Source organism: Desmodus rotundus, chromosome 1 (genome assembly GCF_022682495.2).
Source record: "Desmodus rotundus isolate HL8 chromosome 1, HLdesRot8A.1, whole genome shotgun sequence".
Taxonomy (NCBI): Eukaryota; Metazoa; Chordata; class Mammalia; order Chiroptera; family Phyllostomidae; genus Desmodus; species Desmodus rotundus.
Window position 1 is genome coordinate 2,544,703 of NC_071387.1, and position 19,601 is coordinate 2,564,303.

General features: G+C 55.8%; 1 protein-coding gene across 2 annotated transcripts in view; it reads left to right on the forward strand.

Annotated features, from left to right (window-relative positions):
* Positions 1–2,092: 2,092 nt before the first annotated feature.
* The window catches only part of CAMSAP1 (calmodulin regulated spectrin associated protein 1), a 51,282-nt gene continuing 33,773 nt past the window's right edge, over positions 2,093–19,601 (forward strand). For both annotated transcript variants that reach the window (XM_053919387.2, XM_053919388.2), the window contains exon 1: positions 2,093–2,585. In XM_053919387.2, the coding sequence (XP_053775362.1) occupies positions 2,471–2,585 (115 nt within the window). In that variant the 5' untranslated portion in view covers positions 2,093–2,470. The remainder of the gene's footprint in view (positions 2,586–19,601) is intronic.

A 19,601-nucleotide genomic window follows, 5' to 3' on the forward strand; every position in this document is an offset into this window, starting at 1 on the left:
TCCATGACCCACAGGGACCTTAGTCATCGGTCTGGGAGGGAGGAGCACATGGAAGGGTGGCCAAGGAACAGCATGGGCCAGGCCATCGAAGAGGGGACAGGACTGAGTCCCTAGGGAAGCTGTACCAATGGGGGACAAAGCTCACTCATTGGGGCTGAACCTGGGGCTCCTCCAGCCCGTGGGCTCTTCTCTAAGCAGCGTAGCTGCTGAGGGCTGGCCAGGTTAGAGACTGGTCTTGAAGCTGTGGCCACATAGTTGGGTCCCAGGTTCGCTTTGTTCTTTTAATAGGTTATATTTTTAAAGAGCAGTTCTAGGTTTACAGAAAACAGCGCAGAGTTCCCATGGATTCCTCCCCTACCTCCCAGTCCCGGTATGGCTTTCCCTGTCACTCATAGAAAAGGTCTAAGTTCCTACTGTGCCACAGCTACCCCCTCTATCCCCACTTCCTACCAGTGCCTCTTCGTCTTGGGTTCCTACCTCAGCGCCTTCCCCATTCCCTGCATACCAGGCACTCCTGTCTCAGGGTTCTGTGTCTGCCGTGCCCCGTGCCCACAGGACTGCCTCCCAGATATGCCCCTGCTGGCCCTCACTCCCTGCAGGTCCCAGCACTCCTGTCTCCCTCTCCCACAGGGCGGCTTGCTGCCTCCTGTGCTGCGCAGCCAGCATCAGGTCGTCTCCTCACCTGGCTCTGCCAGGGCAGGAGGCTGGGGGTTTGTGTTTTGCTCTCTGCTGTGAGCCAGTGAGGTTCATGGTGTGTACATCACTTTGTAACCTGGAGTCTCCTTTCCCGGTTAGGGTAACTCAGTGAAGGGGAGGTTGGTAGCATCTTAAAAACCCCTGGAGGCTGGGTGTTGGCCTGGCTGTCACTCCCAGGACACCTTACTCAGAGGAAACAGTTTCTTCCTGCTTTCTTCTAGGCCACAGGTGGCAAACACAGCGAATCACCTTGTTTATCTGGCCAGGTACCTTGTTTCTACCCTGCAGCAGCATCGAGCTCTTGCTTAACTGTTAAGGAGTAGTTACATTTATTTAGTTACATACAGTCCTGAAATTACATTAGGCCCTTTGAAGGCAACCGCGAGGCTGATGTGGCCCCTGGTGAAAATGAGTTTGACACCCTTGCTTTAGGCCTTGGATTTTTGGACCCTGGTGGAGGGCACAGAAGCCAGGAACCCTTTCTGTTTGGCTGTGAGTTCCTCAGATAAACACCACATACACCCGAGGTTAAATGGTGTTACAATTACTAGCTGAACACAGGCCCTCAGGTGCTGACTTTGGCAGGAAGGAGCCAGCCCCTTCCAGGGGTTACCTCTGAGGCTCAAACCTACGGATCCGCTTGGGAGGACAATGCAGTGTATCTCGGCCCACCTTTCCTGGTCTGTGCCCTGGAGGCCGTGGTTAGTGACACTTGCGGCGCTCCCAAGCACAGTGTGCTCCAGACCGGCTCCGGGGATCCCCCAGGCTCTAAGCGCTGCAGGGGGAAGGGGAACAAAAAGCTCCGAGGGGTGTTTCCCTGACTGCCAGCGCTGCTGGGTAAGGGGCCGGGAGGGATTCTGGAAGCTGCTCGGGGGCGGGGTCCCCGGGCTCTTAGCCGCGTTGTGGGAGGGGCCGTCCCCTAGCTGTCAGCGCTGCTGTCTGGGAGGGGAAAACCCCGGGGCGGCTCTGGGGTGGAGGGTCGCCGTCGTCCTGTGCTGGGTCTGGGCTCGCGAGGTCCCTTAGGGACGTAGGGACCTCCGCGACGGGCTCGGTTCCGTCAGGCTGCGGCTGGGGCCTCTGGCCCCAGTGCCAGGGAGGAGGATGCACCGCCCAGACAAAGAGCTGCTGCGGGACCCCCCGGGCCTGTCCGCCCGCGCCGCCCGCGCCGCGCGACCCCGCGCCTGGCACCCGACCGGAGGGGCGGAGTCTTGGACAGCACCCACTGCGCCTGCGGAAAAGGGCGTGGCGAGCACGGACCAGAGGCGGGGCCTCGGACAGCGCCCACTGCGCCTGCGTAGGGGGCGGGGCAAATGCGGGACGGGGGCGGGGCGGCGGCTCGCGCCCACTGCGCCTGCGCTGGACCTGGGCGGTGCGCGCGCTCCCGCCGGTTGGCCGTCTCTTTAGCTCTCCGCCGCCGCAGCCGCCGCCGCCGCCGCCGCCGCCGCCCCCGAGTTCGCGCACGCGCCCCTCGCCGGGCCCGCGGCCCGTCCCGCACCCCCGCCCGCCGCCTCCCCGGCTCCTGGGCGACCCCGGCTCGGCCCCGCAGCATGCAGCAGCAACAACACCCGCGGCGGCGGAGGCGGCGGCGGCTCTGAGGAGAGGCGGGCGGGCCGGCCGGCCGGCCTGCGGGCCCCACGCGGGGCGGTCGCGCCCGTGAGTCCGGCCCGGCCCCACGCGGCCCGCGCGGCGCCTTTGTTGCCGGCGCCGCCGCAGCTCCGGGAGCGTGCGGAGGGCAAACGCGGGCGGCCGCGCGGCCGGGGACGGCTGACAGAGGATGGAGGCCGCGCCCGACGGCGCCGCGGACGTCGTGCCGCTGGACCGCTACGACCCGGCGCGCGCCAAGATCGCCGCCAACCTGCAGTGGCTCTGCGCCAAGGCGTACGGCCGAGGTGGGCGCGGCGCGGGGCGGCCGGGCGGGGGCCGCCTTTGTGCGGGTTGGCCGCGCGGGGTCTGCTCGGCTCGTCGCTGCGCGGTCGCGGGGTCGGCGTGTCGCGGGGTCGGGCCTCCCTGCTGCTCCGGAGTCGCGTGGTTCGGGGCGCGAGTCCAGACGGAAACCGCTGGCCCTCCCGCGGTTCTCGGCGCTCACGCCACCCCGGCCGTGCGGCTCCGAGCGAGAAGGGGCTGCTGTTGGATTGGGTTTTCTTAGAGCCCTGCCCTGGGTCCGCCCGGCGCGGGCGAGCTCTGACCCGGCTTGGAGCCGCGTCCCCCGGGCCTCGGTTCCTCCGTGGTCGACGCTGCTCCGTCCGGCTCAGGGTTTACGGGCCCGGTGAGGCCCGCGATTGCTTGGCCCCAGGCTTTCCTTATTCCTTCCAGGCGCTTTGTGTCAGGCACAGAGTCGAGTTCTTCCCTCGTCACCCCTTTCCTTTTAATTCGAAGCATTTTCTAAAATGGCCTTATCCGGGGGAAGACATCCTTGCTTGTAGCCCGAGTGAGGGGGCGCAATACCCTTTTCAGCATCGTGTGGGTGACCCGTTTCGGAAACTTGCTGAGCAGGCGGTTCCTGCGACCTCTGGCCAGGTGGGGTGGCCTGTGCCACCGTCAGACTCCGGCATGGGGACACGCAGGCCCTGCGGCCACCAGCGTCCCGCTCGTCGTCGGGCTTGGAGCTGGAGGACTGGTGGCCACCGAGGTTCCCCTGATGTTGCCTCTCTGGGTTTACAGTCGGTTATAGCCCCAGGATTGCCCCGTGTGTGACTGGGGGGGAAAGGTGGAATCCATCAACCTTTATGGAGTATGAAACTTTACAGAATAAGACGTGACCAGTGCCGTCTGACACCAGCGAGTAACACCAGTGGCTGAAGGCCACGGGCCTGCCGCTGTGACCTTGACCCCAGCTGGCACCTGCCCGGCCTCTCCTCTCAACCACTGGTGTCTGGTGCAGGCTGTGCTTTGCCTTATAATTCGTCATGAACCTGTGTCATGTAGGGTGACATGTTGTGCGCCTCTTAGTGAGTTTTCTGAGACCTCTGCAGGGCGCCCTGCGATGGTACATCCTTCCTAGCCTCGCCGCCACTCCCCTCCCTGCTGTCCCACTCCTCTGCAGGGTTTCCCACTACGCAGGGTTTCACGGGAGACCACCTTGTCCTGCTTGGGGTCCATTCTGGGCTCTGCGCCCAGTGCGCTCCCGGCCCTGGCTGCTGGGGCACCCGTGCCAGGTCCCCTCTTGTGTGTGAAGACTTTGCACGTGGGGACGCTGGGCTCTGGTGATGGTGTGCTGTGGACACCCTGGGACCAGGAATAGAGGACGCGTTGCTGACGCGGACCTGGTGGCCAGACGTGGTGGTGCCCGTTCGTAAAGGTGGACCAGGTGGCACGCGTTCTCTCTCCTGTCCTGATGCCACAGGGCAAACACTCACCGAGGAACGTGAATCCGTCTTTGAGTTCGGACTCTCCCGGTCCTTTAAATCTGAGGGGCTCCGTTGTGCTTCAGGTGTTCGGTGTGTGCAAACGGCACGGGCCCGCTCCCATCCGCCCCAGCTTCTTTAGGCCGGTGGTCGCTCTGGGCTTTGGCGTCCAGGGCGGGGTCTGTCGGCGACCCGGAAGTAAACGTGCGCCTTTCTCAGCGTTAGTGTTAGGCTCTTCTGGTTTTCTTTCCAGCACTGATCGCTTTGTAATACCTGTTGCCTCAGCTGATAAGTAATTCAAAAGCTGATATTAAAATAGGCTTTTCAGCGTTGACGTTATTAAAGGCGAGTATTTATAGAACAGCGTGAGCGGGAGCCGAAGGAGGCTGTGCCGTCTGAGGATGGAAGATGAGATCGCGCGGTGCGGGTCATCACCACCCCTCGGCTGCGGAGGGTCCGTCGCACACTGATTTTAGGAGATCTGGCCTCCATTCGTTTGCTTTTCCATTCTGTACCTTGCTTCTGGAAGGGGAGCAGATGTACTTTTTTTTCCTACTTGAGAATCTCTCTTTAATTATTTATTTTTAAAAGATTTTATTTGTTTACTCTTAGAGGGGAAGGGAAGGAGAGAGAAAAACATCAACGTGTGGTTGCCTCTCCAGCGCCCCTGTTGGGGACCTGGCCTGCAACCCAGGCACGTGCCCTGACTGGGAATTGAACCAGGGACCCTTTGCTTCTCAGGCCCACGCTCAATCCACTCAGCCACACCAACCAGGGCATAGAGAATCTCTCTTTAGATTTACAAATTTGGGAGATCCCCATTCAGATGATCAAGCGCGACTTGCCTCAGCTGAAGTGATGCCATCTGTGTCGTTGGCATGGGGCTCACGCCCAGGTGGGAGATTAGGCACGCCCCAGAGTGGGGCCTGGTCCTGCAGGGGACGGGGTAGGGAGGGACTTTGGTACGATAATAGATAATGAGGATTTGTTTCCCCGTCAACTCTTTCTGCCCAGGGGCCCGACTGTTTCTTTTACTGGATGTGTCCATGTGCCTCTCCAGCCTAGTTTCCAGTGAGTCAGACACGGCCCTTTCGGTCTGCACACTTCAGTCATAAGTCAGTTCTGGGGGGTGTGGTGGGGAAAGTGGCTTCGCTGTTTTACTTGTTAGGCGACTGTCAAGTAGCTCAGTGAGACCAAACAGTCCTTCCGGTTGTGCAGGAATAGCAGGCGTGTGGCTGCTCAAGGCAGGTGCTCTGAGGCTGCCTTCTCCTTAGGTTTGCCTTTCGGGACTCTGGGCGTCCCCAGGGCCTCTGTCCCCGTTGGTAGTAAAGCTCACCGTTGGCCAGGCCTGGGGCGCACATGGTTCTGCAGAGCATCCTCCACCTGCCCCACCCTGGGGCCACGGCTAGGAGCCCCGGGCCGCCTCGTCTGGTGCTGCTGTGCCCAGACTCTGTCCCTTCTTTCTGGGGGAGCTCTCGTTCCACTGACACTGTCTGTTTTCTCAGAAATGATACGTCGGACATGTTGGAACTTACTCATTTAAAAGTGTCTGTAGGAGGGAGTAGAACCTGCTTAGCTGGAGTATTTGTGATGTGTTTTGGGTGGAAGTTTTAATAAATTGGTAAGAAAGCTTAAAGGGGTGACTTGAAGTGCTGTGTTTTATGGAACAGAGTACTGCACTGAGCTACTGTGTTTGATTTCCGTCTACAACGTTAGGAAACTTAAAAATATCTAAGTCTTGATTTTGAGTTTTGAGTAATAGCTTTTGTTATCTCTCAAGGACAATGTTGAAAAACAACCTAGGGAAAATACTAGAAGGCACTCAGCTATTTGCAAGCATGTTGCTATGTGCACAGTGGTGGAGAGTTCACCCTGAGGAGTCCTGGAGACCAGTTGAGACTCACCACAACTCACCATGGAGCTGAGCTGCCCTGAACAGGGCAGGACCTCAGGGGCCACCGGGTCAACCCTCTCATTTTACCTGCAGCAAACTGGCGTGGAGAGGCCACCCGGCTCTGAGCCCACTGCAAGTGAGGGAGTGACATTCCTGTGCTCGCTGTCTGGTTGCAGTAGTTAGCTGCTGACTTGGAAGCGGGTGGGGTGGGAAGTCCGCGGTGGCGCACGGCTGGGCCTCTGCCCTTTGTCAGGGCGTCTCTGTGAGAGAGCTCCTTCACAGAGACCAAAAGATGGCTAGGAGTCTGCTTGCTTGGTTGATGTCAGGAGCAAGATCCCTTTCTTGCAAGCTCCAGGTCACTGCCTTGCTTTGTGGTGACACGTGGTTTAAATGACTGGCAGGCTCGAACGCCTGTGCAGGCCCCGGAACTGGAAATGGAAGCCGGCTGCTGGCCCTCTCCCTGGGCTGACGGGAGCACGGCCGTCGGGAGTCTCGGGCAGGCCGTCATTCAGAGCGTGTTGTCACTTTCCACACATCGTGATCCGCTCAGATTATTGGTTCATGGGTTTAGACTATTTTTTAATCATCTTTTGCTCTCAGCAAGGGATTTGGGTTATGCTGAGGACTGCTTGGGGTCCCAAGGTCCACGGGTTACGGCTGTCCTGCTTATGCCTCGTCTGCAGGACGGTCAGTGCTGGCCCACCACGCTGATGTGCGGAGGGGCAGGAGAAGCCTGGGACCAGGAATAGAGGATGTGTTGCTGACGCGGACCTGGTGGCCAGACGTGGTGGTGCACATTCGTAAAGGTGGACCAGGTGGCACCCGTTCTCTCTCCTGACCTGATGCCCCAGGTGAAACACTCACCGAGGAACGTGAATCCGTCTTTGAGTTCGGACTCTCCCGGTCCTTTACATTTGAGGGACTCTGTTGTGCTTCAGGTGTTAAATTTGTGAAAATATTCTTCCCAAAAGCCTTTAATACTTTCCTCTCTCTACATTACATTTATCCTAGTAGCTCAGAGGCTTCTCCTGCTGTTGATACTGTCGTGGTCGTGTCACGTGACCTCTGTACCAGTGTTCTTTTTTTACTTCCTGGTCAAACTATTAAAAAACTCAGATTCCTGTCATTTTTCATCAGATCTGAAGGCAGCCCTGCTGGAGCCAGTGTTACGTCCATTCGGCCAGTAATGATCATGTAGCTGTCCTGGGCGGAACTGTTTTGCTCTATAGGATACACAAGGGGAGGCTTAAGTGATGCCGTCTCCTTAGTGGCTTAAAATTCACGTGAACTATTGACACATACAAAGGACAATGAAATAAGGTGAAGACTAAAAATTGGCAGCGTGACATCTGCCCAGGAGCTCAGGTGGATGAATGGGGCCACACCGCGTGGGCTCCAGGGGCAGTGGTCGCTGTGGGAGGGTGCGTGGGCAGCTCCGCGAGTGATAGGCTAGGAAAGGTGGGTAAGGTTTGGGTGCCCCGCCAGGGTAGAGGGGAGGGCGTCAGGCCAGGCTCCATGCACAAGTGTTTGTGGGCACTGAGTGAGTAGCCTCACTGTGACAGAGCATTTGCAGACTGAAATAGTAGGTGATTAGTTTGGAAAACAGTCCGGGCCAGATTGTTTACAGTTTTCCAAGCTGGCTGGGGCTGTCTTTCATGATGTGTGCCTGGGAAAGTTCTCGTGCAGTGGGTGGTGTGGGGAGTGAGAGCCGAGCGAGATTCTTCTAGCAGTGTGGAGTGGTAGAGGCTGTGGTCAGGGGGAGTGTCTGGGGGCCCGTCTCCGTCTGTACAGGCTGCTATGACACTGGGGGGCTTAGGAACAGCAGACATGGCCTTATCAGTCTGGATGCTGTGAGTCAAAGGTCCTGATGCTGGCAGATTTGGTGTCTGGTGAGGGTGGCTCCTGGGTCACAGAGGCCGTCTCCTCGCTGTGTCCTCAGTGGGTGGTGGAAGGGGCCAGGGGCTCTCTGGAGCCTAATTATAAGGGCACTAATCCCATTCATGGGGGCTCTACCCTCATGACCTAATCATCTCCCAAAGCCCCCACATCCTCACCCTTCACCTTGGGGGCCAGGATTTAGCATATGAATTTGGGGGATACATACATTGAGTCCATAGCGGAGCTAATGTTATTTGGCTCGAAGTGCCATGGCCTTGCCTAGTTTGTCTGCAGTGGGAATGAGAAGGGTGGGTTTAGCCAGCAGATGTTAGGACAGCTGAGTCCCTGGGATGGGGTTGACTGATGGTGGGCGCAGGAAGGGGCAAGCGGGAGGAAGAATCAGCGTGGCCCTTGGGGTATGTGTCTAATCGTCATCCCACAGCGCTTTTCCACTTCGAAGGTTTGGCGAGCCCGTACAGAAATGTCAGCTTTGAGTTCGTTCTTCTGTGCCTCGCTCCCCTGCGCTCTCACCTCGCCCTGGTTTTCTTGTCCGTGCTAACTAGTTCACTTAAGTGTCCCTCAGACACTGTCCTAACCACTTCAAACTTACGGTGCTGTGAACTGTGGGGTCCTTGACACGCTTCTGAGGGCTCCTGATGCCAGACATGGCTGTGCATGCTGACCTGTGACGCAGGAGCTGTGGCAGAACATGGGAGGGAGGGAGAGGAGCTCCCCTGAGGGGATCTAGAATGTTCCACGTGGTTTAGGTGAGTGAGAACCTGGTGAGGGAAGGGAACACCCAGAAACCAGGACAAGGAGGGGAGGTGGGGGTTTGGGACCTTGATGCTAAGGTTAGGCTGGTGTTGTGTCTAGTTGGGGTGCAATGAGAAGTTAGCTGTGGCAGAGTTGGACGGTGACTGGGGATTGGAAAAGATGCCTCAGGCCAGATCGTGGAGTGCCTGGAATGGCTGGTTGTTAAATTGGGGGTTTTGTTTTGTGCCAATGGGGAGCCATTGGAGGATTCTGAGGAGGGAAGAGCTCTATTAAACCTAGGCTTTTCAGAGAAGTCTCTAGGGCAGGTAATGCCCGTAGCTGGAGATACAGCAAAGAATTTTATTTTGGACCTTTGACTGAGGTCTGCTCACATCTTAAGAGTATAGTGTGGTGAGTTTAAAGAGACATGTGCACCCCTGTGAACAGGACCACAATCAAGGTGGAGTCCTGACATCACCGCCAAGGGCTTCTTGAGCCCCTCAGTCAGCCCCGGCCCAGAGTGGCACTGGCGTGCGCCTGTCACAGGTTGGTCCTCCTAGAGTTGCGTTCACCTGCAGTCAGACAGCAGGTGTCCTCGTCTGCCTGCCTTCCTGCATGGGACGTTTTTGTCCTGTACAAATAAAGTCTGTCGTGTGCCTTGGATACATACCTGGGCTTGGGCCAGCGGGGTCAGATAAGAGTGTTTAATTGCCCAGTTGTTTGCCAAAGAGGCTGCTATTTTTCATTTCCACCAGCAGAGTGTGAGAGTTCCTGTTGCTCTGTGTCCCTGCCAGCGCGAGGCACCGTCCGTCTGTGATTTCAGTTGCTGGGAGTGGGTTGTGGCTTTGGCGTGTGTTTCCCTGGTGGCTCATCATGCTGAGTACTTTTTAACTATGCTCATTGGCCATTTGAATCTTTTTTCTATGAAATGTCTTTTCTTTTCAGGTCATTGACCAATTTTTATTTATTATTATTTTTTTAATCCTCACCCAAGGATATGTTTATTGATTTTAGAGAAAGAAAGAAACGTTGATGTGAGAGGGAAACATTGATTGGTTGCCTCCCTGACTGGGGATTGAACCCACGACCTTTTGGTGTGTGAGACAGCCACGCGAAAGGGACCCAATTTTTACAAATATATTAAACTGTCCTGGCTGGGTAGCTCAGTTGGTCGGGGTATCATTCCAGTACGCCGAGGTTGAGGGCTTGATCCCCAGTCACGGCACATACAAGGACCGACCAACGAGCGCGTCAGCAAGTGCAACAACAGTCTGACGGCTCTTCATCTTCCTCTCTCTCTCCTCCTCTCCCTGCCTCTCTCTAAAATCAATAAATAAAAAATAAAAAAATATCAAACTTTTATTTTGAGATAACTATGTTAACAGGCAGTTTTAACAAATGACGTAGAGAGGTCCTGGGCACCCGTTACCTGGTTTCCCCAATGGTAACTTCTGTAACCAGGATGTTGACATTGTATTAATATAATCTGGATACAGAATATTTTATTTCCCCCAGGACCTCTTCTGTTTCCCTTTTATAGCCGCTCCTGCCTCCCATCCTTCTGCCTGCTTTGGGTTTATTTTGCTCTTTTTTCCCCTAGTCTCTTGAGGTAGCAGCCAAGATTATTGATTTGAAACCTTTCCTCTTTCTAGCCTAAGCATTCAGTGCTACAGGTTTTCCACGTAGTACTGCCTTAGCTGCATTTCACATATGTTGATACGTTATATTTTCATTTTCATTCAGTTCTGTTTATTTCTCTTTATTTTCTTTGATACTTCCCCATCGACCCATGAATTACTTAGAAGTGTAATTTCCAAGTGTTGAGATTTTCCTGTTTTGTCTTTTTGATATTTTTAGTCAGATCCCATTATGGTAAGGTAACTAATCTGTGTGACTGCTGTTCTTTTAATAGCCCGGGAAAGGTCTATTTTGGTGACCGTTCCCTGGGCGCTGGAAGGACTGTGCTCTGTAGTTGGGTGGAGGGCTCTACGGTGCCGGCAGGTTCTGTGTTGTGTTGCTCACATTTCTCTCCTTGTTGCAGTTTTGTCCGCTGCTCGTGGGGGTGCTGGAGTCCCTAACTGTGCTTGCACGCATGTCTGTTTCTCTCTCGGCTCTGTCCATTTTTTCTCCTGTCCTGAGGTTTTGTCACTCGTTGCCTACACCTTTAGGACTGGAAAGTTCCTGGTGGGTTGAGGCATTAGGTAATGGCCCTCTTGGTCTTTGTAATTTTTGTTCTATTTTATCAGATATTAACATAGCTATTCCTGCTTTAAAAAACAGGAAACAATGTTTGCCTGGTATAGCCCTTTCTACCCCTTTACTTTCAGCCTGCCTAAGTTACTGAACTTGAAGTGAGTTTCTTGTAAACAGCAGAGCTGTGTGGTGTGTGTTTATCCACTCTGCCGACCTGTCTTCTGTTTGGTGTATCTAGTGTATGTACATTAGCGTAACTGCCGCTACTTTAGGGTTTAAGTTTGACATTTTGTTACATGTTTTCTTTGTTTGATATTTTCTGTTATTTATTGTTGTTATTTGTCTTCTTGTGGATTGCTTGATTATGTTTTAGGGTTCCATCTTGATTTATTTATGTTGTTTTTGGGTGTGTCTCCTACAGTTTTCCCTGTGGTTGCTCTGGGTGTTAAAATATACATACCTGACTTGTAACTGTTGACTGGTATCGTTTTACTGTCTCTAGTGAGGTTTGGAAACTTTTCTCCACTTCGGCCCTCTGCTCCTCCCCCTGTTAAACCCTGCTGTCTCCAGTGTCTGAGGGTGCTGTCTTCCTCTGTCGCCAGACGGGCGCAGGAAACTCACCCGTCTCTTTCCGCTGTCCTCCCTTCCGCCCTGCTCTTCCAGGATGACTTCTCTTGTCTTGCTCTTTACATTCGGAGAACTTTCTGTAGCCATTCTTCCAAGGTTTGTGAGGACAGACGTTCTTAGTTCCCCTTTGCCTGTGCTGAAGGAGAGTCTTACCAGCTGTGGGCTCTGTGGTTGGCGGTCCTTTCCCTTCAGCACCTGACAAGGTGAGCCCCTTGCCTCTGGCCTCCGTGGCTCCAAGGGGAGACCCTCCATCAGTCGAGGGGGGCACCCCCCCGTGCGTCAGCCATCACGCCACTTGGGCTGCTTCAAAGTATTTTGTTTTCAGTTTTCAGAAGTTTGGTTATGATGTGCCTTGATGTGGGTTTGTTTGAATTTATTCTCTTTGGGGTTTACTTGGTTTCTTGAACTCTGGGGGGGTTTTGCCGCAAATGGGGAGTTTTCAGCCATCATTTCCTCCAATACTCTTTCAGCACTATCTCACTTTCTCTTCTGGGACTCCAGCAACACGAGTGTAGGTCTTTTATCGCTCTCCCACGGGCCCCTGGGGCTAGCTTATTTTATTTTTCCAGTGTGCTTTCTGTCTGTCATTCACGTGGGGCAAACTCTTGACTGTCTTTCCTCAAGTTCCAGGGGTCAGGAAGTGCGGGTCTGGGTCACCTTCTGTTGACTGGGGCCATGGGACTCCCTGTTGTGCTGCTGCTCCAACCTCGGGGTTTCCACACTGGGTGCCTCCTCTTCCCCCCTCAGAGTTCTCCTGTGCTGGTCTTTTCTGTCCAAGACCTATAGCTGTTCTTGGTGGGGAGGGGCAGGGTCAGGCAGGGCTGCGCCGTACCCCGACCAGAGGCCCCTCTCTCTGGCGGCTGTAGAGGTTTTCCCTTTGTCTTCGAGTTCCTTCGGTGTCTCTGTGATGTGCTCTGGTGTGTAGATTCCCTCTTTCCATCCTGCTGGGTTTCGTGCATTTCCGAAGTGTGGAGAGCTCTTGCCCATTGTCTGTTGAAATAATGCTTCTGCTTCCACGTTTTCTTTTTTCTTTCTGGGTCTCCGGTCACGCTTGTGCGGCACCCACAGCCATCTCCCTCCTCACTGATTTTCCGCCTTGTCTGAGCTGCCTTTCCACAGCGCAGGCGTGCGGCTCAGTTCAGTTCAGGGCTGCGCTTTTCTGTTCCAGGGTTCCTGCTGGGCTCTTTTCTAATGGGCCAGTCTTTTTTTCTTTCCTTTTAAAAAATAATTTCTAGTTTTGTGCCAAAAATTTTAAACTTGTCTTTTTTTCCTCTTGCTGTTGTAAGCATAGTCGCTGAATGTCTGTGGCTGGTACCCTCAGCTAGCGGTCCTGGGGGCCTGTGACTCGTCCCTGGTTTGCACAGTGTGCTCACAAAGTGTGGGCACAGCTCTCTTCAGGTTGGCTCTGTGGTTTTCTGGGCTTCCGGAGCCTGTAAGTTGGTGTCTCTCACCAGTTGCGGGGAGATGTGGCCTTATTTCCTCGGGTGCTCTGTCTGCACCAGTCTCGGTGGTGACGCCCGCGTGCCGTCTCCTGGCTCGCGTGGCTCCATCCCAGTGGGCTCTGTGCTTCAGACTGCTCTTCCCTGTGACCCGGCTTCAGGTCGCGCTTTCCTCTGTCCTCTTCAGCTTCCGAGACGAGTATTGAATTTCCTGTGGGTGCTGTGTTTTTTAGTTCTGAAATTTTGGTTCCTTTTTAACTACTTTTATTTCTCTGCCAAGGACGTCTGTCTTTCCATTGACTTCGAGAGCACTACCTTTATCGCCTGGAGCCTGGTTATGATGGGTGCTTCGGGGTCTTTGATGAGCCTGATGCCAGGGTCCTCTCAGGGTCGGCCTCTGTCCATTGTCTTTCCCCTGAGAATCGGTCACATTTTCCTGGCTCTTTGTATGTTGAGTAATTATGGGTTGTTTCCTGGACATTTTGAATGATGTTGTGGCACAGTTTTCTGGGTCCAGCTAAAATCGTTTAGGCAGTGTTGACTGTCAGGAGGTTTGCTTTGCAGATGGGTGCGGTAACCTGTTGGGTTCAGACAGCGGGCCGTTTGGCCGTCTGTGAGCGGGGTTCCCAGGTTGGTTCGGTTCTTTGGGTCTATCCTGGATGCGCACAGCTCAGGAGGAGCCCGGCGCTGTGCCCCTTCATACATGGAAGTAGGGGTCCCCTTTCGTGAATTCCCCCCGTGCTTTGTGGCTCGCCTCCCTCCCCACCCTCTGGCTAGAAGACAGGGCTGCTCTGGGTTTCAGCTGCAGTGCTGTCACCCTGCAGTGCACGCCTGGGGCCACCGCTGGGGCACTGTAGTGACAGAGACCAGAAAAGGGCAGGCGCTCCTCGTGCTCCCCATACCACCCAGGCCCTGCTCCTGGTGCCTCTGGGCAGCAGGTGGGTTTCTCTCAGCATTCTGGCCGCCCGCTGTCACTGCAGTTCTGTGACACCACCAGCTGGCGGAGGGAAGGGCAATAAAGCCCTTTAAAGGTTCCCCCCCCTACTCTCCGGCCTGCAGGGCCCAGTTCCTGGTCCTCTGGCCAGAAAGATGGGGGCTGTCAGCGTTTTGGCCGGGTGTCTGCTCCAGTGTTGAGTCGGGCTGCCCTGGGGTCCAGATCAGGGGAGGAAAGGGGCCAGCTGGGCACCCCGTCGTGTGGTGGCTCCTCCCAAGTTCTGCCTCTCCTCCGCAGGTTGCCTGCTCGAGTTTAGGTTTAGAATCCCCAGGCAGCAGCTTTTGGTCTTTGGCAGAGTCTCGGTTGTGGTCAGTGGGGGCGTGCGGGGCTGGGCTGGGCTGGACTGGACTGACCCCGCCCTGGCAGCTCCGCAGTTCTGTGAGTCCGCTTCTTTCTCGTGCTCGCTTTTGTTCGGGATGCCTCATCACTTTGCTTAATTGCTCGTTTTTCATTTGCGCTGAACGCAGGAAGTGTTTGGAAGCTTGTAGGCATCATCTAAGGCCTGAGGTGTTACTTCCTCTAGGAAGAAGTTACGTCTGCTTCCAGACACTAGCAGTCGGTGGTCGCCCCGCTCCAGTTCGCAGACTGGGGTGCTCTGAGCCCACCTGTAGCACTTTCGAGGGCTGTTCTGTGTCAGGTTTACGGCCGCTGTGAGGGTGCAGCCTCTGAGGTTCCCAGCCAGAGGCTGCCAGGATCCCCTGCTCTCTTTGTCAGGCCCTGGAGTCCACATTTGTTCGTACAACTTGGGAGGTGCCTGGGATGGACAGATGCTCCCAGGAGAGGCTAGACTGCACCTCAGGGGAGAGTGCAGTCAGGATGTTGGGCTCTCTAGGTTGTGGCCTTCCCCCTGGACTTGGCCTAGTGACCGAGCCTTCACCATCTTGCCCTTTCCCCCAGCCCCGCAGGTGTGCCATGTTTGTTCCTCCTGTAGCCGTCTGTGTCGGGAGGGTCACTGGGAGCACGCTTACTCTGTTCCACCGTTGGGTCAGACACCTTCCTTGCCTGGTGCAGTTCCCTAGGCTGTGCTCCCTAGTGCTTGCATTGGAACCCCTGGGGTGTCAGTGTGTGGGGATGCTTGTCTGCGGAGAAGCACTGGAGTCTTTGAGGTGTGAGGACAGGCTGTCCTCAGCTGGAGAGAGCTGGCCTCAGGGTCTGTGCTCAGCTGTTCCTGTTCCTCACCTTCCCTCTAAGCCATCTTGCCCCTGGGGAAGTGTGTCCTAAGGCACTGTCCTTGGTAAGAGCTGGTCCCTGAGTTGTACTTGGGGCCTTGGAATGGAGGTGGGGGGAGTGTTGAGGGTTGACCGGCCCACTGCCCACCCATGTTGGGTTTCATGGCGTTGTGATGTCCCCACCTGACTGCATCGGGCCAGCGCTGCTGCCTGTGCGCCTCGGTGGTGAGGGGGCCCAGGGAAGTACACGCTGGGCCGCTAGGCGGCCTGCCGGCCAGCCCCTCACAGGCCCAGGCCCTCTTCTGCTCCGTCTCAGGTTTCCCTCTGTCCTGGGACTTCTCTTTCCTCTGGATTTCGCAGGGTTTTAGACTAGTTTTTGGTCATTTTTAAAATTTTAATTTCAATCTTAAAAAAGTTTCTGTTGAATTTATTGGGGTGACATTGGTTAATAAAGTCAGAGGTTTCAGGTGTACAATTCTGTATCATCTGAATATTGCATTGTGTGTTCACCATCCCAAGTCAGGTAGTTTTTTTGTTCATTTAAACAAAATGAATCATCATTGCCACTCCCACCCCGGCAGGTGTGGCTCGGTTGGTTGGAGTATTGTCCTGGAAGTGAAAGGTTGTGGGATTGGTCCCCGGTCAGGGTGCACACGGGAGACAGGCTGATCAGTGTCTCTCTTTCTCTCTCCCTCTCTCTCTCAAATCAGTGGGTTTGTCCTCAGGTGAGGATTAAAAATAATTTGCCTTTCCGCCTCCGAGCATGGTTGGAAAGACTGCCACCATCTTCATGAGCTAATCCTGACTCCTGGGCCCTCCCGGGGCTGGGGTCTGCTGGTCGCCTTCTCCCTGGTTTGGAGGTTTCCTGTTGAGTGAAGTTGCACTATGTCCTGGACACTCTGACTCTTGTTAGTTGAGACTGCATGTCCTGATGACTTACGCTCGGTGGCCGTGTTTCAGGGTCGTTTTAATCCTCAGAGCTGCGTGGGCCTTTCTGGTCTGTCCACAGGACGCCAGTGTGAGACCTGGGCCCTGGTTGAGTTCTCAAAGTCATTGCTGTGCTGATTCCAGTTGGTGTCACATGTGGGCCACCCGGGCCATCCGGTACAGTGTACATAGACTTAGGACCCCTTCTCCAGCCCCTCTCCTCCAGGACACCCCACCCCTAGGAGTTCCCAGGGCTCTCCCTTCTTGGTCTTCTGGCTGGAAACCCAGGCTGTGCACTTCCTGCCCCAGAGAGCCCATGGGTGCCACCTCCCCATCACTCCCGGGATCTGGTTTTGTCACTGGTACCAGCCTGGTGTAGAGGGAAGGGCAGTGGGCTCTGCCAGCTGTCTTGTCTTTCTTTGACCCAGCACCCCCAGCACAGGGTTCAGGGTCCAGGTTTAGAAGATCCCTTACGTTATAATTACTTTTGTGCTTGTTAGGGAAACAAGCCACCTTAGGAGCCTCTGTAGTGGTGATTCTCCACTAGGAGGCCCCTGCAGGACATTCGGACAGCTGGTCCGGGTGGGATGGACAGTCCCAGGCGATTGAGACGCGCTTTCCCACTGTGTCACTGCTGCTGCACAGCCTCGTCCCTCGGGCTGAGTTGGAGCTGATTAGTCGCAGACCTGGGGTGGGGGCCACCATGGCAGCACGTGCTGGGTCCCTGCCCTGGGTGCTAGGATGTGGCCTGGGTGTCACGGGCAGCGCCGGGCAGGGTGCTTCCTTGTCATGTTTTTGTCGCCTCATGGCAGCACTGCTGGCGAGCACTGCTGCCAGCAGTGTCCCTGAGCTTCAGGCCCTGCGTCGGCTCCATGCCCTCACACCTGCCTTCATGGAGCCCTCCTCCAGCCCCAGGAGTCGGCCCTCTCCATGTTTGGCCTTCCCACGTGGCGCTGCGGTTCCCAGGGCTGAGCCCGAGGCGGTGGTCCAACAGGCCCACGTGCATAGGTCCTGCTCCGAGCCCTGCTCCCTGGCCAGCTGCCGGTTTTTTCCATTTCCTTCTGTGGTCAGAACCCCCTGCTCCTACATCCTGCCCTCCTGCAGGCCCCTGCGTTCCTACGGAGACCTCCAGCGCCCCAGCCAGTGTGCTTGCTTCGCCTGGTGATTTTTTGGCGAATGACGGACTGGTGTCACTGCAGACTCCTGTCCCTCAGACCGCCTTGCCTTGGGCATGCCATGTCTCCGTTGTCTTGGGGCCCCTGCCCTTGCCGGCAGGCCCGCTCTAGGGCACGTCAGAGCCTCTCACGCAGCCTCCTGCTTTCCAGGAGGTGTCTGATGGGAGCTCCCTCAGCCTGTAGCCACTGCTACACACTTATCTGCTTCTTCTGTGTCCTTCGTTCTTCCTTTCCTGCCATCACAGCCAGGGAGTCAGGGCTCCTCCTGGCTTTACAGTCTTACCTTCCACCCTTGTGTCCTGAGACACCAGCAGATAGTATCTCATGGTCTTCCAGCTTCTCTGACCCCTGACCCCCCTGGACTGGTCCTGTCCCTTGTTAGGGGTCCTCAGAGCACCTTATTCTGCCTTGGTCACAGGCACCCACAGGCTCTCCTCTGTGGGCACGCAGTTGATGTCTAGCGGCGGACCTGCTGGGCCAGTCAGGGAGTGTACCACTGAGCCGCGCTGTCCCCTGGGGGTCTCTCACCAGGGTCGTCCTCATGTCCTCTGCCTGCTTCCTTCCCCACCCCAAAGTGCCGGGTCAGTGGCTCATCTGCGCCGCACCCTGCCGTGTTGTATGGAAATTGGTGACTTCTCCGTTGTCCGGAAGGCCATGTCATCCTCTGACTGCACGTTTGATGCGTGTTCGGCCAGAGCAGATGCTCACTGCCGTCTGCTGAACGGCGCAAACCCCTGCCGACTGTCGTCTTGGTCTGTGGGGGAGATGAGAGCTGCGCCCCTGGAGGGAGGTTCAGGACGTTTGCAGAGCGGCCTTCTCTTAAATGAGCTCCGGAGCTGTGCGCAGAAAGTCCTCGCAGGGGCCGAGGAGGGCGGGGCCTCGGGCACTGGACGCGAGGCTGGGCACCCTCTGTGTGGGACGTGCATTTAGGAGGACTGGGGAGAGTCCAGCGCTTGTCTTTAGGGGGTGCGTCATTTTCCCCTACCCCCCATCTCTCTTTCTCTCTGTCTCATCCGAGGACACGTTTATTGATTTCAGAGAGGAGGGGTGGGAGAAAGAGAAGGAGAGAAATACCGATGGGAGAGAGAAACGCTGATTGGTTACCGTTCATACAAGCCCTGACCGGGAACCAAACCTGCAGCCTAGGCATGTTCCCTGACCGGGAATCAAACTCGCCACCATTCAGGTTGTGGACGATCGTCCACCCAACTGAGCCACGTTGGCCGGGGCTGGTCCTCATATCCCAATTCCGAAGTTGATGTGAGTCATTTATATGATTCACATTCACACATTCATGCTCATAATAGTTTAAAGTTGTTTAATATATCCACATATGTTGCTGTATTTGAAAGTTCCGATAAAGGGGCCACTGTGTGGAAAACATTTCGATTTGGTTGACTGCTGAAGAGAGACCTGTTTCAGAGCCATGGCTGCAGTTCTCTGCAACCTTCTCGGGTCCATGCTGAGGTGGCCTTTGTCTTTCTGCACCTGTGTCGTGCACTCCTGCCCTGCTGGGGCCACTCCACTCCTGCCTGGAGCCGTCTCCTCCTCCAGAACTGTGACCTGCAGTGCAGGGAGCTATGTCTCCTGGTCTTGCAGGTCTCTGCTCTCCTAGAGGGGAGCCCATTAGTCGTCCAGCTCAGAGGAGGGGTCTTGGACTAGAGGAAGCAGTGGCATGCAGGTGACTGTGGCATGGAGGAAAGCTGTCACTTTCTGGACACTTCAAAGGGGAAGTCTGCTGGAGTTGCCAGTGGGTTGGCAGGAAGGGAAGAGTGGATGATGCTGAAGCTTTTTGTCTGAGCAGCTGACCTTGACCTGAAGCGCAGGAGAGGCAGTCCTGGGAGGTGTTGGAGTTCACTCAGAGGTGGATTAGGCTCCAGGGCCACCAGACCTCCAGGAGGCAGAGAAGCAAAAGCTCAGGGAAGCAGTTGGGATCAGGATGTGCGTTTAGGGATGACCACCCAAAGGTGGGCCTTTAAGCCATGAGACTGGCTGAGGTCATCTGGAAAGTGAGGCAGGAAGCACCCCTTCCAGTACTTGAGGAAATGAGGGAGAGCCAGCAGAGGAGCCGGGGGTGGGGCAGGCAGTGAGGAGGAAGAGGAGCAGGAGGGTAGGGGAGACAGGTCCTGACGCTGGCGTGGGAGCCTGGCTGACCCTTGTTGCATCCTTCCCCCAGCAGCTGGCATGACATTCTGACAATGTAACAAGATTGCGGGACTTCCTGGCTGGTTGTCTTGTCCTAACTCCCATCTTGTCCAGAGCCAGGTCCTGTGCCCTCCAAGGCTGCCATCTGTTCCCAGGGCCCGCTCTCTTCCCTCCCTTACCAACCCCTGCTCACATACCGAAGAAAGTGGGCTCTGCCCATAGGGCTTTGTCCCAGACCCTCTGTATTATTGGTACATCCTGCTCTGTTTCAGAAGTCCTGATGGTTTCTGGGTGGCCCCACTGTGGTCCACATGTGCCCACTAAGCCAGGGGTGTGTCCTGCAGCCTGGTAAGGCCGTGGGGTGCTT